The 18034-nt window shown below is 36.2% G+C and overlaps 1 protein-coding gene across 2 annotated transcripts in view; it reads left to right on the plus strand.

The window, feature by feature from the left end:
* Positions 1 to 18034, plus strand: part of LOC128209318 (apoptosis-resistant E3 ubiquitin protein ligase 1-like) — a 42984-nt gene that overhangs the window by 10349 nt on the left and 14601 nt on the right. For both annotated transcript variants that reach the window (XM_052913301.1, XM_052913302.1), the window contains exons 4-7: positions 6071 to 6306; positions 13014 to 13251; positions 14725 to 14888; positions 16049 to 16217. In XM_052913301.1, the coding sequence (XP_052769261.1) occupies positions 6071 to 6306; positions 13014 to 13251; positions 14725 to 14888; positions 16049 to 16217 (807 nt within the window). The remainder of the gene's footprint in view (positions 1 to 6070; positions 6307 to 13013; positions 13252 to 14724; positions 14889 to 16048; positions 16218 to 18034) is intronic.

Consider the following 18034-nt stretch of genomic DNA (forward strand, 5'->3'; position numbering starts at 1 on the left):
CAATTGTTCGTCATTGCACCATATAAAATAGATCTTACACTTGAAAAGGTTGGTCATTTGTCTGTTTTTAAATGGTTTAATTTGTCAGCTGATTGGTATCCCCTGCTGCTTTATGGGCATCATGGAACCCTGTAGTTCTATACAACAATGGTCAACAAAAAATTGGAAGTTATTGCCCTATAATTTTGTACTTGAATAGGATATCGATGTGTGTTAATTTATGTGAAAGCCTAACACTGTCCTAAATATTGAGTTTTTGCTTGCCTTCTGTTTACTAGTTTTTCAGTAAATGTTGAATGTTGGTCAGATGTTTGTCAGGAATATTGGTTTGGCATACTATTCTTAGCCACGCCTGTTTCTCGAATTTACATACCCTTGAAATGAAAAATTGTCCAAAACTTACACCTTTTAAAGTGTGATTTTTATGCCCCTCAAGTCTGTCATTTCGTCTAAAACATTCTTCTTAAGTGGATGTACCTCAAAGTGTATTAGACCCAATCTCTTTAACTTCTTGAAATATTGATCAGCATTATTAGGAACTTGTGCATGTGGGATTATGTTTGACATTAAACTTGGTCTAACAAAGTTTAAGGGCCCTATAAAGTAATGATGTAGTTAAAATGAGGACTATCAGGTCAGAAAAATCTTGTCTCACATATGACAGTCATCGAAATTAGACTTTTGGATCAACAAGCCCAAACTATTATACTATTGCTTGGCATCAAATTTTTGAACAAGCCCTGCTATATAAAATTCAGAATTTGAGCAAGCCCGAAAGACATTTAACCAGTGCAGAGCTTGCGGGCTTGTGCTGATTTCGACCACTGATATGATGTTTCAAAATAATTAGATGTACACTTGTGCACATGAAACTTAATAGGAATACTGGTGAGCGTGGTATGTTCTGGACCTGGAGATGTCTATGACATTTCATTTGTTATGGTCCTTGATGTAAAGAATTCACAAATTTTAAACATGATGGAATCATGACATTCTCATTTCCTGTTTTACAGAATATCCTGATAGGATATTTTTTGGTTTAATTTAAGAAGAAGTTTTGGTGTTTAAGCTCATGTTCCTGCTGCGCCGGACATATTCTGATTTAATCATTTAAAATACTTCCGCTGAAAACACAATGGCTAACTTTCAATTAAGTCATCAATTGGTTTCATTTTGTGGGTTTTTTTGGTTTTTCAGTGGTTAATGTGTGCATGCTAGTTAGCATAGAGATTATCCAAAACTCAACGAGCATTTGGGTTTTCTCAAGCAAGAAATTCTGAGTAAAAAAAACACAAATCTGGGTTCTTGTGCAATAAACCAGCTGACACAGAAGATATTAGTATAAAGTTTTTAAACATATTTTATTCAATTATATACATGTATATCAAAGATCACATTGCATCAGTTTATGGCATACAATTATATACATGATATATTGAAACATATAGAGCTTACAATGTTTCTCTTAACATGGTTGATGTCGAAAGCAATACGCATTGCTGCAGTCACCAGTCAATATTGTTCATATGAGTAAAAGGACCTGTAATTATGCTGGAGAATGAGGTTTTTGACCAGATCAGCAAAATATTATCTCCTTTTTTCTTTGTAACTCATAACACACCCATAAAAAGCTTCACAAAAGTGATTTAATAATATAAAAGATCTCAATGTAAATACTGTTGGAGTATTCTAGCTGCATCCCAGCATTAATTGTCTCTGTCAAAGATTTCCAACGACCTTCTGTAGCATATCCATGCCAGGTCCAGTCTGTTCTGAAGTTTATAGCAGTGTCCTAGCATGTTGAAGGCTGTGTCAATGTGGCCATGTTCTGGCCCAAATATGTTCTCATGTAGGTTATTTAGTGCTGCTTGTGCGTTCATTGGTTGGTGTAGTTCCCTGTAGGTGAGACATAGCAGTGGCCCAGCATGTTGAAGGCTGTGTCAATGTGGCCGTGTTCTGGCCCAAATGTACTCATGCAGGTTATTTAGTGCTGCTTGTGTGTTCATTGGTTGGTGTAGTTCCCTGTAGGTGAGACATAGCAGTGGCCCTGCTTGTTGTGGGCTGCCTGCATGTTGTGGGCTGTGACAATGTGGCCATGTTCTGGCCCAAATGTACTCATGCAGGTTATGTAGTGCTGCTTGTGCGTTCATTGGTTGGTGTAGTTCCCTGTAGGTGAGACATAGCAGTGGCCCTGCATGTTGAAGGCTGTGTCGATGTGGCCATGTTCTGGCCCAAATGTACTCATGCAGGTTATGCAGGCTTGTGCCCTCATGGGTTGGTGTAGTTCCTTGTAGGTGAGATGTTGTAAGTAATAAAGAAATGGGACACAGTCAGTGACTACATTGTTCTACCACTAATCTATATCTAATATGTGTTCAGCTTCCATATTTTTTATCATTTCAAATTAAAGGTACTGTGGAATGCAGTGTATTTTGTCTTTTGTGAAGGTTATGCATGTAGCATGTATTTCTGACTACTTTGAAGTTTGACAAGGCGAATAGTTTGTTCTGAAACTCAGTGTTTGGTATCTGGCATTTCGTTCCATCATGTGCACAACACTGGCACACTCCTGGTCCCAGCAGCCCTTCAAAGTAAGTCAGTACTTCTTCAGCGTCATCATACTGCCCTCAACAGTACAACATGGGGGCAAATTTCAACCTACTGGACATAAAGTCAGAGTCAAATGACAGCAGGTACCAGTTGAATATATCCAGTCTTATTTGTTGATGGAGGTAGAGGCACCATGACGCCAGCTTGGAGGCAACAGTGCTGCATAGGAATGGGTTCATCAGAGAAATTACTCCCTGTTCATGGTCACTTGGGGAAGATGACATATTCTGTAAAATAAACAAGTGGCTTTCAATGTCATCAGCTGAATTATCAGTTATTCATTTGTCAAAAAACAAACAAACTTATTTCTTTAAACAGTAGTTCCTGTAGAACAACTCTACAGGTTCTTGTGCTCACATTCAGATATGGTACATTTTAAGACCTGAGCATTGTAGCAATCTCAAACCAATATTGTCCATTCTGGTAAAAGACAAACACTGTAGTTTTGTATTGATTAAATGGGAAATGATTTTGCACAGTTTTGGAAGTTCCCAAATATGCGACCCACAAAAAGATTTACACCAGACATTGTAAAATGAGGACAGTATTTCTGTTTCAACCATCTTTTTAGTATTGTCAATAATAGGCACAATCATTTTATAATATTGTCTCCCCTCAATATTTCTGAAAGATAGTTTTTGATTGTATACATCATCACAGTTGTAATGTGACAAGTGCTAAATCTGTCCCTAAACAAGGGCTTTAATAAAGATTTTCTTATTATTTTGATGTGTGTATATGTTTTAATTTGAATAGGGATAAAGTCAAACATTAAAAATTGTTCCATCATGCAATGAAGTTGAAAACCTCCTCTGCCATTTTGAATAGGGGTAACTGGTTAACTTAGAAGCCTGAAGGAACCATGAATGCTGTAGATCTACAAATTGATTGTTTAGATGGGCTCTCTGTGTAGCCCTGTGGCACTAGGAAGACTCCAACCTCCCTGGCCCTGACTAGTGTGTCAGGTATTGGCCAGTGTCCAGGGCGTGGTCTGTTGAACATTCACTGACATTCTTCATGCATCTGCCTACAATGGAATGCTCGTACATGGTCAACCCTTTCATCATTTGACATTGATGGTCCATGTATATATATTTCACCAGATTCAGTTTGTTGCTTTATCCAGTCCTGTAATTCAACTCTTGTATTAGTCAAAAGTATTTTCCCTTTTATATCCAACATATCATTAGGACCTTCTGCTTGTGCTGCTGGCAGTGGGCAGTCACCTCTCAGTCCCTGTAAGTAGCAGAGTTGAGGGGGAGTGAGCTCGTTCTTAACACCTGCAGATTTGCCTTTCCATATTGCCAGTCTCTCCAGTCAAGAATCACATGTTCATAATTATTACAATGCAATCGGTCAGTATCAGATTCCATTCCAAACATAAGGCCTCACTCTGACTGCCAAATACTCTGTTTCATTTATTTGAAATAATGGGAGATTTGTCACTATGTATCCCTATAGGCTGAGTTCCTCGAGGGGTTCCGATTTCTGATTCCTCCACAATTCGTAATGATTATCATTGGAAAAAATGTGAGATTTGTCACTATGTATCCCTATAGCCTGATTTCTTCGAGGATTTGCAAGTAATGATTCTTCAAAGTTCATAATGATTGTCATTAGAAGTAATGGAAGACTTGTCACTACGTATTCCTATAGCCTGAGTTCTTCATGGAGTTCCAAAAAATGGTTCTACATTTCCTAATGATTTTTTCATAAGAAGTGATGGACAATTTGTCACTATGTATCCCTGTAGCCTGAGTTCCTCGAGGAGTTCTTATTAATGATACCTCCACAATTCCTTATGATTGTCATTGGAAATAATAGCAGATTTGTCACTATGTATCTGTTATAGCCTGCGTTCCTCGAGGAGTTCCAATTAATGATTCCCCACGATTCCTTATGATTGCCATTTGAAGTAATGGATGATTTTTCACTATGTATCCCTATATTATAGCCTGAGTTTCGCGAGTACCGTAGTTCAAATTTATGTTTCCTTCAGAATTCCTGATGATTGTTATTAGAAGAAATGGAATATTTGCCACTGCCGGTATATATCGTTATAGCCTCAGTTTGTTGAGGAGTTTCAATAAATGATTACTGAACAATTCCTAATGAGTGTCATTAGAAATAATGGGAGATCTGTCACTATGTATCTCTATAACCTGAGTTCCTCGAGGAGTTCTTATTAATGATTCTTTTTCAATTCTTGATTATTGTCATTAGAAGTTATTGCTGATTTGTTATACTATGTATTCATACCTAAAGCCTGAGTTCATCGACGAATTCAAATTAATGATTCCTCCACAATTCCTTATGATCGTTGACAATCATAAGGAATGACCAATAGAAGTAATGAAAGTTTCTCCAGGAATTTCAATTAATTAATAGTAATGATTGTAATTAGAAATGATTGGAGATTTGTCACTATGTTTTCCTATAGCCTGAGTTCCTCAAGGAGATCCAATGAAAAAAATTTCTTCTATTCCTAATAATTGTCATTTGATATAATGGGAGATTCGTCACAATATGATTCTTGATGAGTTCCAATTTCTGATTTTCCACAACTCCTTTATGATTGTCATAAGAAGTAATGGAAGTTTCTCCAAGAGTTTCAGTTAATGAATCTTGCACAATTTCTAATGATTGTAATTGGAATTAACAGGCCATTTGTTACTATGTAACGCTATAGCCCGAGTTCCTCCAGGAATTCCAATTAATGACTCTTCCACAATTCCTAATGATTGTCAGTAGAAGTAATATGAGATAATTGTCGGAATTGTTTTCAGTATATAATTACCCATTTTTTCTTGTCAGTAGCATTATGTAAGACTTTAAAGCTAAAGTATTATATTGTATTTGTGTCTGTCTTTACTTCCCTGTTTGGTTAAATGATTGGTGTAATCATTTTATGGAATCTTTTAATTTAGCTATCGATTGAAAGAGATTGAAATATAAACAGGAAACATTTTACACAATCATTTGTACAATCTGGTTCTCATGGATGATTCATTTAGTTATTAAGAGTGGTGGAATTTCAATCACTCATGTGAATGATGTTCTATAATTTAATGTGAAAACAGATGGTACTTAGTTTCTGATTGTGAACCTCGTGTTATTTGTCTTTCATCCTTTATGTAATAGCTATTGTTTATTTTACTTAACTATTAACATAATAACCATGTACCTGCAAGGTATCAGCCGAGCTGCTGATGAAAGTTTTAAGAAAAGAGAACAACAATATAATAATTACTAGTGTGGTTGTAAATATCTCTTTACAAAGCCAGCAAGCATATGCAAACCGCTAAATGAAACAAACTTATCGCTTAAAGTAATGGATCTTTGGCTGTTGTCTACATTTGATCTTTCAAGATCTGTTCAGTGATCCCATTCCCAGATAAATAAGAGTAAACACTTGACTTTATTTCCATATCAACTTAAAATGTTTCTCATGTATTTCCAGGATTTACTGCAGTGCTGGTCACATGTGTTACCTTGGTGATAATGTTCATAAACCTGCCGACCACAATCATGAACCGTGTTCAACCGCTGAGTATTTCTCTACAAAGCCTCTCGAATCTCTCCAAGAAATCGCTGTTCTACTTTAGCGGTCAGTATGATGTCGCCCAAAACACAAAGGTCACATGGGATTGGGACGAGCCACAAATCGTTGGTAAAACAATGACCTTTAACATCAGGGTAGGTTTTCATTTCATTTCTATTTATTTTAATCGTATTTTATTGTATATATTATTAATATACGCACGTGATTTAAGTCATTATCACGATTAATAGTTTTATATAATTTTGTTGGGCCACAAGTTATAATAACATTAGAATATGGCCTTCACCTCATTTATAATTCAGATTACATTTATGTAAGTGTTGGGTAAACTGGTATGTAATGTGAGATGCCCTGTTAAACACAGAAACAATAACTTTACCTCGTAAAGCGATTTTTAATAGTAAAGGTAAAAATAAACAAACTGGTCAATGTGGCAACTATGACGGGTACTTTACTAAAAAGAGTCATGTCGGAGGTTGTTAAACTATGTCAGAGGTGGTCAGAGACTCAAAGGTATCCATTTGACAACCATGTGCTTTTATACATGTATATTGACAAAATATAATCCTTTATTGGTTATATGAATGGTTGGATAACTCCTTTTGTGTTAATCTGTCTGATTTGTATCTCCGACAGTCATTGGACGATATGATGAAACTTGGGTTTCAATTCACATACATACTCAGAAGTACCAACACTGCATATGGTCACAGTCATAGAACTGTGCAAGGCTATGTTTACAGCCCTTGTGTCATACAAGCCCATGGTCACAGTCATAGAACTGTGCAAGGCTATGTTTACAGCCCTTGTGTCATACAAGCCCATGGCCACAGTCATAGAACTGTGCAAGGCTATGTTTACAGCCCTTGTGTCATACAAGCCCATGGTCACTGTCATAGAACTGTGCAAGGCTATGTTTACAGCCCTTGTGTCATACAAGCCCGTGGTCACAGTCATAGAACTGTGCAAGGCTATGTTTACAGCCCTTGTGTCATAGAAGCCCATGGCCACAGTCATAGAACTGTGCAAGGCTATGTTTACAGCCCTTGTGTCATACAAGCCCGTGGTCACAGTCATAGAACTGTGCAAGGCTATGTTTACAGCCCTTGTGTCATACAAGCCCGTGGTCACAGTCATAGAACTGTGCAAGGCTATGTTTACAGCCCTTGTGTCATACAATCCCATGGTCACAGTCATAGAACTGTGCAAGGCTATGTTTACAGCCCTTGTGTCATACAATCCCATGGTCACAGTCATAGAACTGTGCAAGGCTATGTTTACAGCCCTTGTGTCATAGAAGCCCATGGCCACAGTCATAGAACTGTGCAAGGCTATGTTTACAGCCCTTGTGTCATACAAGCCCATGGTCACAGTCATAGAACTGTGCAAGGCTATGTTTACAGCCCTTGTGTCATAGAAGCCCATGGCCACAGTCATAGAACTGTGCAAGGCTATGTTTACAGCCCTTGTGTCATACAAGCCCGTGGTCACAGTCATAGAACTGTGCAAGGCTATGTTTACAGCCCTTGTGTCATACAAGCCCGTGGTCACAGTCATAGAACTGTGCAAGGCTATGTTTACAGCCCTTGTGTCATACAAGCCCATGGTCACAGTCATAGAACTGTGCAAGGCTATGTTTACAGCCCTTGTGTCATACAATCCCATGGTCACAGTCATAGAACTGTGCAAGGCTATGTTTACAGCCCTTGTGTCATACAAGCCCATGGTCACAGTTATGGAATCTTGTAAGGCTATGTTCACAGCCCATGAGTCTTTATAACAAACAAATGGTCACAGACATTTTATTCATGCGAGCAAAGGGTCAGACGGTCATTGAACCATGCAAGACTATGTTCACAGTCGTTCAGCCATAGAAGCAAATGGTCACAGTCATTGAACCCTGTAAGGCTATGTTCACAGTCGTTCAGCCATATAAGCAAATGGTGACAGTCATTGAACCGTGTAAAGCTACATGTATGTTCACAGTCGTTCAGCCATATAAGCAAATGGTCACATTGAACTGTGTAAGGCTTTATTCACAGGTAAGATCCATACAAGCAAATGGTCACAGCCATTGACTTGTGTAAGACTTATTTCACATATTTCTTGTGCCAGACAAGCAACTTGCCACAGCCATTGAACCATGTAGGGTTATGTTTACAACCCTTGGTTCATAACAGCAACTTGTAGAAAAGGATATGTTTACAGTCCATGAGTCATACAACCAAATGGCCAGCGTCATTGAGTCATACAACCAAATGGCCAGAGTCATTGAGTCATACAACCAAATGGCGAGAGTCATTGAGTCATACAACCAAATGGCCAGAGTCATTGAGTCATACAACCAAATGGCCAGAGTCATTGAGTCATACAACCAAATGGCCAGAGTCATTGAGTCATACAACCAAATGGCCAGAGTCATTGAGTCATACAACCAAATGGCCAGAGTCATTGAGTCATACAACCAAATGGCCAGAGTCATTGAGTCATACAACCAAATGGCCAGAGTCATTGAGTCATACAACCAAATGGCCAGAGTCATTGAGTCATACAACCAAATGGTCAGAGTCATTGAGTCATACAACCAAATTGTCAGAGTCATTGAGTCATACAACCAAATGGTCAGAGTCATTGAGTAATACAACCAAATGGTCAGAGTCATTGAGTCATACAACCAAATGGCCAGAGTCATTGAGTCATACAACCAAATGATCAGAGTCATTGAGTCATACAACCAAATGGTCAGAGTCATTGAACTTTGCAGGGCTAAGTCACTGTCATTGAAAAGTGTTAGGGTATGTTCACACTCCTTAAGCAATACAAGCAAAACGTCACAGTCATTGAATCATGTAAGGCTATATTCACAGCCCTTGAGTAATCCAAGCAAATAGTCACAGTGATTGAACCTTTCAAGGCTGTGTTAACAGCCCTTGATCCATACAAGCAAGTGGTCACTGTTATTGATCCATACAAGCAAATAATCACAGTCATTGATCCATACAAGCAAATGATCATAGTCATTGATACATACAAGCAAATGATCATAGTCATTGAACCATAAAAGACTGTGATCCATACTAGCAAATGATTACAGTCATTGAACCATACAAGCAAATGGTCACAGTCATTGAGCCATACAAGAAAATGGTCACAGTCATTGAACCATACAAGCAAATGGTCACAGTCATTGAAGCATACAAGCAAATGGTCACAGTCATTGAACCATACAAGCAAATGGTCACAGTCATTGATCCACACAAGCAAATGGTCTCAGTCATTGGTCCATACAAGCAAATGGTCACAGTCATTGATCCACACAAGCAAATGGTCACAGTCATTGGTCCATACTAGCAAATGGTCACAGTCATTGGATCACACAAGCAAATGGTCACAGCCATTGATCCACACAAGCAGATGATCACTGTCATTGATCCATACTAGCAAATGATCACAGTCATTGGTCCATACTAGCAAATGGTCACAGTCATTGGTCCACACAAGCAAATGGTCACAGTCATTGATCCATACTAGCAAATGGTCACAGTCATTGGTCCACACAAGCAAATGGTCACAGTCATTGATCCATACTGGCAAATGGTCACAGTCACTGGTCCATACCAGCAAATGGTCACAGTCATTGATCCATACAAGCAATTGGTCACAGTCATTGATCCACACAAGCAAATGGTCACAGTCATTGATCCACACAAGCAAATGGTCACAGTCATTGATCCATACTAGCAAATGGTCACAGTCATTGGTCCACACAAGCAAATGATCACAGTCATTGATCCATACTGGCAAATGGTTACAGGCATTGATCCATACTAGCAAATGGTCACAGTCATTGGTCCACACAAGCAAATGGTCACAGTCATTGATCCATACTGGCAAATGGTCACAGTCACTGGTCCATACTAGCAAATGGTTACAGTCATTGATCCATACAAGCAATTGGTCACAGTCATTGATCCACACAAGCAAATGATCACAGTCATTGATCCATACTGGCAAATGGTCACAGTCACTGGTCCATACTAGCAAATGGTTACAGTCATTGATCCATACAAGCAATTGGTCACAGTCATTGATCCACACAAGCAAATGATCACAGTCATTGATCCATACTGGCAAATGGTTACAGTCATTGAACCTTGTGGGGCTATGTTCAACAACCTTGGTCTGTACAACCAAATGGGCACAGTCGTTGAGTCATAAAAGCAAATGGTCACAGTCATAGAACTGTGCAAGGCTATGCTCACAACCCTTGAGCCACACAAGCTTATGGTCAAATTCATTAATCCATCCAAGAAAATGGTCACAGTCATTTATCCATACACGGAAAAATGGTCAAAGACATTTGCACAGTTACTATATCTTCCTTTGTATTTTTATCTTATTTTAAAGTTAAGACACTAATTAAGTTTGCAACAAGCTGCATTGTTTTCTTCTGTGGGGGTTGTTCAAATGATTTTGCTCATGTCCATGGTTTTTTACTGAAAGAAAAAAATACTCCAAACTTCAGTTATTAAATGGAATCATAAGTTTTCCGCTGAGCATAGCACTTAAAAAACAGTTCGAGATGTTTTGAATGTTATATTAAGTGAAAATTGAATAGTTGTTCAAATTTTTTCGAGCTGAGTGTAATTTGCAATCATAATGAGAGGCAATCCCAGGATAATGTAATATTATGCACATTTTTTAAACAGCAGGAAACAATTTGCATACAAAACCCAAATTTTCTGCATAAATATTGTCTGGATTCATGTTGCAGGGCTGTAATTTCCCCCAAAATGTGCATTTCCATGTTTGGTGTATGTATTGATATTTTCTTGATGTAAATATACTTTGGCATAACTGTATGATTAATACTACCCACGAGTAACGTGTTGGCAATGGTGACGGATCATTGACATTACAGGCCTTCCAGTGTTCCTACTTTTTCCTACTTTTTTTAACAGCTTCCTACTTTTTTCTAAAAATATCCTACTATTCCTACTTTTTTAAAAATAAAGTCCCAAAAAATATTAAAGTTTGATCTTTGTGCTAGTTTTATTTGCAGAAAATGAACAAAAGATGTCAAACTGGCTGGTTTCTGTTGTTGAAAGGTGTGGCAACATGTTCCACTTTGACGTGCAGCATCTTTTCACCCACACAGTTCACCAACAGAAACCGACCAAGCATCATTCACTAAAATATTCAATGTGGCATATAGAATGGTATGATTTTGCATTAAAAACATCTCCTATATACATATACATCTCTCTGGTAAGTTAATAGCTTTTAATAATTACATATTTAACCAAAAATATTCCTACTTTTCCTACTTTTTTGTAAAAAAATATTCCTACTATTTCCTTCTTTTCTGTCAGAAAACCTCCTACTTTTTTCCTACTTTTTTGTTAGTGGCTGCTGGAAGGCCTGACATTATCTTATTTTTTCTTAATCATGTGCTTGTTTCATTAAATTAATGTTAAAATTTTCTTGAATCATCTTTGAATGGGATATCTTGGATTCTTAAATTCTATATTATTATAGAAACTGACTCATGTAAAAAAAAGAATGGAATATCATTCCAGACCATTGAGCACAACATATATAAGTGGATGTGGATATAAAACAGCCATAATGTTTATATTGTTTAGGATACATCTTATTTAGGATGATTACGATTAAAGAAATATTTATTTATTTATTTTGCTATTTGGTTTATGCTACCACATACTTATGAATCTATACAAAATTAATGGTATGAAATGAACATCTTATATTGTATTAGATATCATCGAGATAAATGTTCTTCAAAATGTTGCGTGCAGACATGTCACAAAAACACATATATAAACATGACTTTATCTGGTAACGTATTTCACTGAGATTGAATGAGAAGGATTAAATACCAGAAAGAAATTTCTTGCCAAAACATTGCGTGCAGATCTAAACATCGGAAACTTGTGCCAGACTTACCAACCAAAGTGTTGCAATCTCTGTTTTCTTACATAAATCTTTTATAGATAGAATGCTTAAAATATTGCATCTGTTTGATCAGAAAATAACACATTTTGTTAAAAATATCTGTTTAAGACTATAATTATTAAACATTTCATTTCATTAATAACAATTATGAAAGTTAACAAGGATGAATTAACATCTGTCACTCGATTTGAACATTCCATGTTTTTTCCCGCTTAGATATGATAAACCATCCCGTTGGGAGCGATAATGAACATTTCATGTCTTTTGTTCGCATTTTGGTTATTAATATAATGACATGCATTACCAGTTGGGACATTTGTTTCCCAAAAATGATGCGGAGTTTCGGAAGCTTCGGTTTTCTGATCAATAGAACTGCAGCGGTGCTATTCTGGTTTTGAGAATCGGATCAGTTAAAATTTGGAATTTGTTCTGTCAGGATTAAATTCAGTTAGAAATTCAAATGAAAGATTGGATGATAGTGATTAATTATGACTTTGTTTGATTTAAGAAAGATATCATAGTGTTTGCTGGCTTGTGAATATTTTTTTATTTAAAAAGATTGATTATAAAGAAAAGTAATTTTTGGAGTTTTCTTGGAATTAATTTCGAAATATCAAGTAAAAATTGCTTGCTTCTAAATGCCTCATAAATTATTATGATCTATCAATAAAGTAAAAAACACTATTTGAAATTGTTACGTTGTTTTACATAATCTCATCTTTCAATTAATTTAAGTTTGTCTATGTTTGAAAAAAAAGTGTAATTGTTATAACGTAGTCGTCTTCCACAAATTGTTATACATTTTCTCTACTATTTTCACTGTGAAAGAATATTTCTCATAACAAATCTTTTTTTTTTCTTCCAGTTTTTACACAAGAACTCCAAACTGTACCCAATATCTACACGAGACAACATAACCGTGGAGATAAGTCATGCCGGGTCAGAGGTTACCAAAACGATGACCTTGGGAGGAGAGAACGCAGAGGAAGCAAACTTAGCTAAAGTGTCCTTCGCCGTTCACAAATCTGGGGAATACACCATCTCTGTTATGTTCTCTAGCAGACATATCAAGGGCAGCCCGTTTTCAAAGAAGTTTGAAGCAGGTACATGCTTTTTATGCTTTTTAACCTTTTTAATGAAAATGTATAAGTTATCATTTCCTAAAGTTATTCATTTTAATCATTTGTTAGTGAAATGTGGGTTCAATTACTTCAACGCATTATAAACATGGACATGGAAATATGAAATTAGCCTGCAGTACACAGTCATTAATTAAACAGGTATTTATCCTGAAATTTAAATTGTCTTTAATTAATTGAAGGGAAAATAATATTCATGCCATGTTAATATAGTCATTTCTGTATTGTTTTGATTGTGCAGTAAGATTCTTATCAATATTGATTAGTTAAATGTACTTAATGGTCAGTAAGTTTGTTCCTCACAACTTTCTTAAAGTGACTCGTTTAGAGATTTTACGTTGTCAACATTATTTTAAGTTGAACATTTATTTTAAGTTGCTGAAATCAAGTGATTTAACTAACTTTAATGAACAAAGACCAAACAACACGTAGCAGATACTCATTTAAACAGAATATAGTAATTTCAAGCCTAAAATGATTCAATATTTGATAGCTTTACTTATTTACGCTTTTTGACAACATAGAAAATCTTCTGTGATTTTTTTCAATAAATATAAACATTAGAGCTAATCAAACTTTTGAACAGGTTTTTTCATTGTTACAATCATTTTTGTTTGCATTTCAGACAAATTACGAAAACCAATGTCTCACTCTATAAAACATGAACAAGTCCCTTCAATTGAGCAAAATAAGAGCAAATTACAAATGGACGAGAGACAGTAATATTCAAGCAGTGAACCTTGAAATGACTTGTATCGATCAGGCTTTATTCAGTAAAAGACATGGTAGACATAATTTACCTTCCAAATTAATGAGAGAATGTTGTTACTTGCCTGTGAATGATATTGGCCATAAATCTCTGCAATGATGTAACATAATAAGGAGTCTATCAAAGGGTTTGCTTCCAGACAGATGCGTATGATTGCCATTGCTTGCCAGTAAAACACTCTGGCCAGATTGTTGCGGCTTTTGCCTGAAGCAGAAAACCTTGTCATTTGTATGATAGCATTTAGTTTCTTATGAATGATGAAGAATTAAAATGAAGCTTCCTTTCAAGGCAGTCAAAAAAGAATTGTCTTAGCCTTGCTGCTTGTCTTGTACAAAACCTTTAACTTTGGCCAATAGGTCCAAAAACAATTTAAGATACTCCAATGAAACTGTGTACACATGTTGCCAGAATATAAGACCCTTGTTTGCCTGAAATACACACAGATGAGAGTTGAAATATTCACTCAACGGTTCTCCGGTTTATTTTGATGCTTTAGATTAGCTTCAAGCAGATTATAATCCTGTAAATCACTAGTTAAGTCCTAATTTGTTCCTGTTATAACAATAACAATAACATCATATGTTACGTAGAATGTGGCACGATACCTCGTCACAGCGTCGCACAATATAATGCATTCATCAAATATAACTTTCGCTTGGTGATTTCAGGTCCAATTGATGCTTCGAAGACAGGATTCATGAACTACACATCGACAGTCGTATGTACGCCCGAGTCCTCGTACCCACTTACTATCGAGGCGCGTGACTCGTTCGGGAACATTGCATCATACAAACCTGGCCAGAACAACTACTTCAAAATCAGGGTCACAGAGGTATAAAAGTTGCAATAGTAAAGAGTTATCAATTATAAAATGTGCAGGATATTGGTACTGACACATTTTTTGCTCCAGAAAAAGTCAAGCTATGAAATGTGATGAAATCACATTGGCGTTAGAAGCTTTGACATGCTATTTTTCTTATCTTGATCGGTACTCAAAAACTGTTCATGATAATAAGTATCTTCCATGGCTCCCATGTAGGATTGTAAATATCTTCCAAGACAGTGTTAGATGGATTAAGCCTAACCCAAGCGTAGGGCGTTTTTCAGAAACAAGGATTACTGAGTTTCTGTAGAACACACTGCGCTAAGGTTGAGAGGAATCTATCTTACACGAACGACCATGGTAGACGCTTTTTCTCACACCTCAATTAAAAAAAAAATGTTTCAATGTATTTTTTACTGGAAAATCTTTTATGGGCAGTGAAAATATTTCACGTATAAATATGTGATAATTTCTGGTTGGCATAGATATGCTCGCAGTGATGCAAATTTTGAAAATATTCAAATCGTTTTGTAAATAGTTTTGAGGGTACAGCATTCTTTCTTGAATGCAGCATAATGTCAATACGCTTTTGATTGCCACTTGAAGCGAGTAACGATTTCTCTTATTTGGATTTTAAATATTGCAATAAGACAATTAGGTTTCCATGTTGCTACAGAAGACGGTATCCAACACAGCATGTAATTGCAACAATAATAAAAAAAGTTCCATTCAGGTACTGTTTATCTTTGCCAGCATGGCGGAATATTTGAATCTTTTTAACTGAGAAATTCAAATGAAATTTAGTAGGCATGCTTCTAAGGACAATACACACAAAAGTATAAAGCAAGGCACCTTACCCGCACTTTATTTCTTATTGACCTATTCCCCTTGTTTGACTGAAGAATATCAACATATTATCGTTGGCTATCTCTTCCAGTGCTGTCTATTTCTATGCGGTGCTGGCTGTCTGTTTGCAATACTGTCTATCTATTTGCGGTGTTCTTGTTTATATTTAAGTTTTGAAAACATCTTCAATCCTAAGCTCTTATTGACAATAACTTTAGTATTATCATACACAAATGGCATGTGAAAACATAAATAGTATGAAACTGCAAACACTGTACATTTATCTTGCAGTTTATAATACCTTGCCTTTAATTTATTTTCAGTGTGGCTCAAAAGAGAAGCACTTTCCCCCGATCCAGATCTTTTACAATTCCCGCCAAAAGCAGCTATTGATGCAGATCAAAATGGAACGGGTCGGGTGCTACCAAGCGTCTGTCAGCTACGGGGATGTCAGCCTTAAAAATGGGGACTTCAACATTCTTGTTCTGAGCTGTAAGTAATTGAGTTGGATAATAGTTATTTGGCGGAAAATATATAACTGTTTTCCAGTTCACCGCCCTCGTATAGCGTTGGCAACACAGGAATTTATCGGGAAAAGGTGTCTAAATATTAATTTCATTCTTAAAACCGTTGCCATTTCGGTTTAAATATTTTTCACTGATTTTGAACTGTGAAAAAAGTAATATTAACTTATTCTCACAACGCGAACCGGCCATTTGTCGCTTTATTTTGGACTGGATCAATGATAAATAGTGTGGTCTGTAACATAGGATGTTGATGCGTCTGTCTGTTGCAATAAACATGAGACAATTATAACCCAAAGGAGAAAAAATTCCCATCCATTGGCAAATATTAAATAAGATTAGAAGCAAAGATTGATATGATTTATCATTTTTGTTACGAGGTCGTATGTTTTTAGAAAAAGATTGAGGTATTGTCATAGCCTGCCGTGCAATTATTTCCTATTGCAGTGTTTTTGTTTTTGATTGACTTTACTCGCCATGATATTGTGTGTTTTTTCACTAATAAAGAGTACTGACATTTACGAGTACAAATTGAAATAGGAAAATTGAACTTTTGTTTCAATATTTGTGCCACAAGAAATGCAAATTTTAAGAATTCTCAATGAAATCACTGCAGACTTCTCAACAGAAAATTTGCATAATCATGCATACGTATGTGTAAAAACTGATATCATTATATAGACCCTTTTAAGTCTGTTTCCTCTTCTAAATCCAGAAAAGCCAGACAATTGCATAAAAATAAGATTATCTACAATGGTGCTTTCCTTTGCAACATTATAATGTTTATGGGTGAGAATATGTTTTCATGCGAAACTCATATTATTCAGGTTCATTGTATTCATTACTCGTGAAAATGTCTGCCTTATCAAGAAACTAGTAGCATTCACAGTGCACCAGCCCAAATTTGAACAAGGCAGAGTGTTAGGTCAGAAAGGTGTTCTTTTATGCGCAGTGAATGAGCCTTAACGGGTGCATTAGCAACAATCAATCTTCTATTCATATTATGTGTGTGTAAATGTTTGTTTATCCCATACTAATAAATATCAAATTTAGATCATATATATCAAAAGGACTCTATTAAACAAAAACGCGCAACGGGGCATAGTAAAAAAGCAGCAGGGTCCTGGAGAGTGGGCAGCAGGTTGCTCCATTCTGCTATATATTAACACACGACTGTAAAGTAGTCACAGGAATGGCAGTAACGGTAAAAACATTCTGCAATTACCTCAATAATATTATCCTATAGTACTGTAGACATTACTAAATAACTTCTTATAAGAATAATAAACAAAGACTTTAAGGTTAAAATAGTTAAATGAAATCTACATTTAAACAATGAGTTCAGGATGAGTGAATGTTCTTATTTCAATAGCCTATATTCTATTCAATAGCATATATTACACAGTAAATAACATTGTTTGTATACTCAAATAGTATTTGGTACTTTTGACCTGTTACACTAAACACTGGCTCTCTAAACCCTGGCTCTCGCTCTCAAACCTGGACTGGAGGACCTGGTGAAATATGAGCTTTATCAAACCATGCAGTTGTGACAAAGGAGATGAAATAGTGAAGTTTGTTATAAATGAATGTTAAATGACTTTCAAAAATCCCGCTATAATACCAAGACCGAAATCACAAGCAAACACGAAAATTCAGAAATATACAAAACCTACACTCTACTTACTTTTGTCTAAAAGAAAATGAATATCTATTGTAGATATTTAAACACTAAATTGATATGCAACTCTATTTGATATGCAGATATTGTCAGATACAAATCTA

Source organism: Mya arenaria, chromosome 11 (genome assembly GCF_026914265.1).
Source record: "Mya arenaria isolate MELC-2E11 chromosome 11, ASM2691426v1".
In the NCBI taxonomy this organism is placed as follows: domain Eukaryota; kingdom Metazoa; phylum Mollusca; class Bivalvia; order Myida; family Myidae; genus Mya; species Mya arenaria.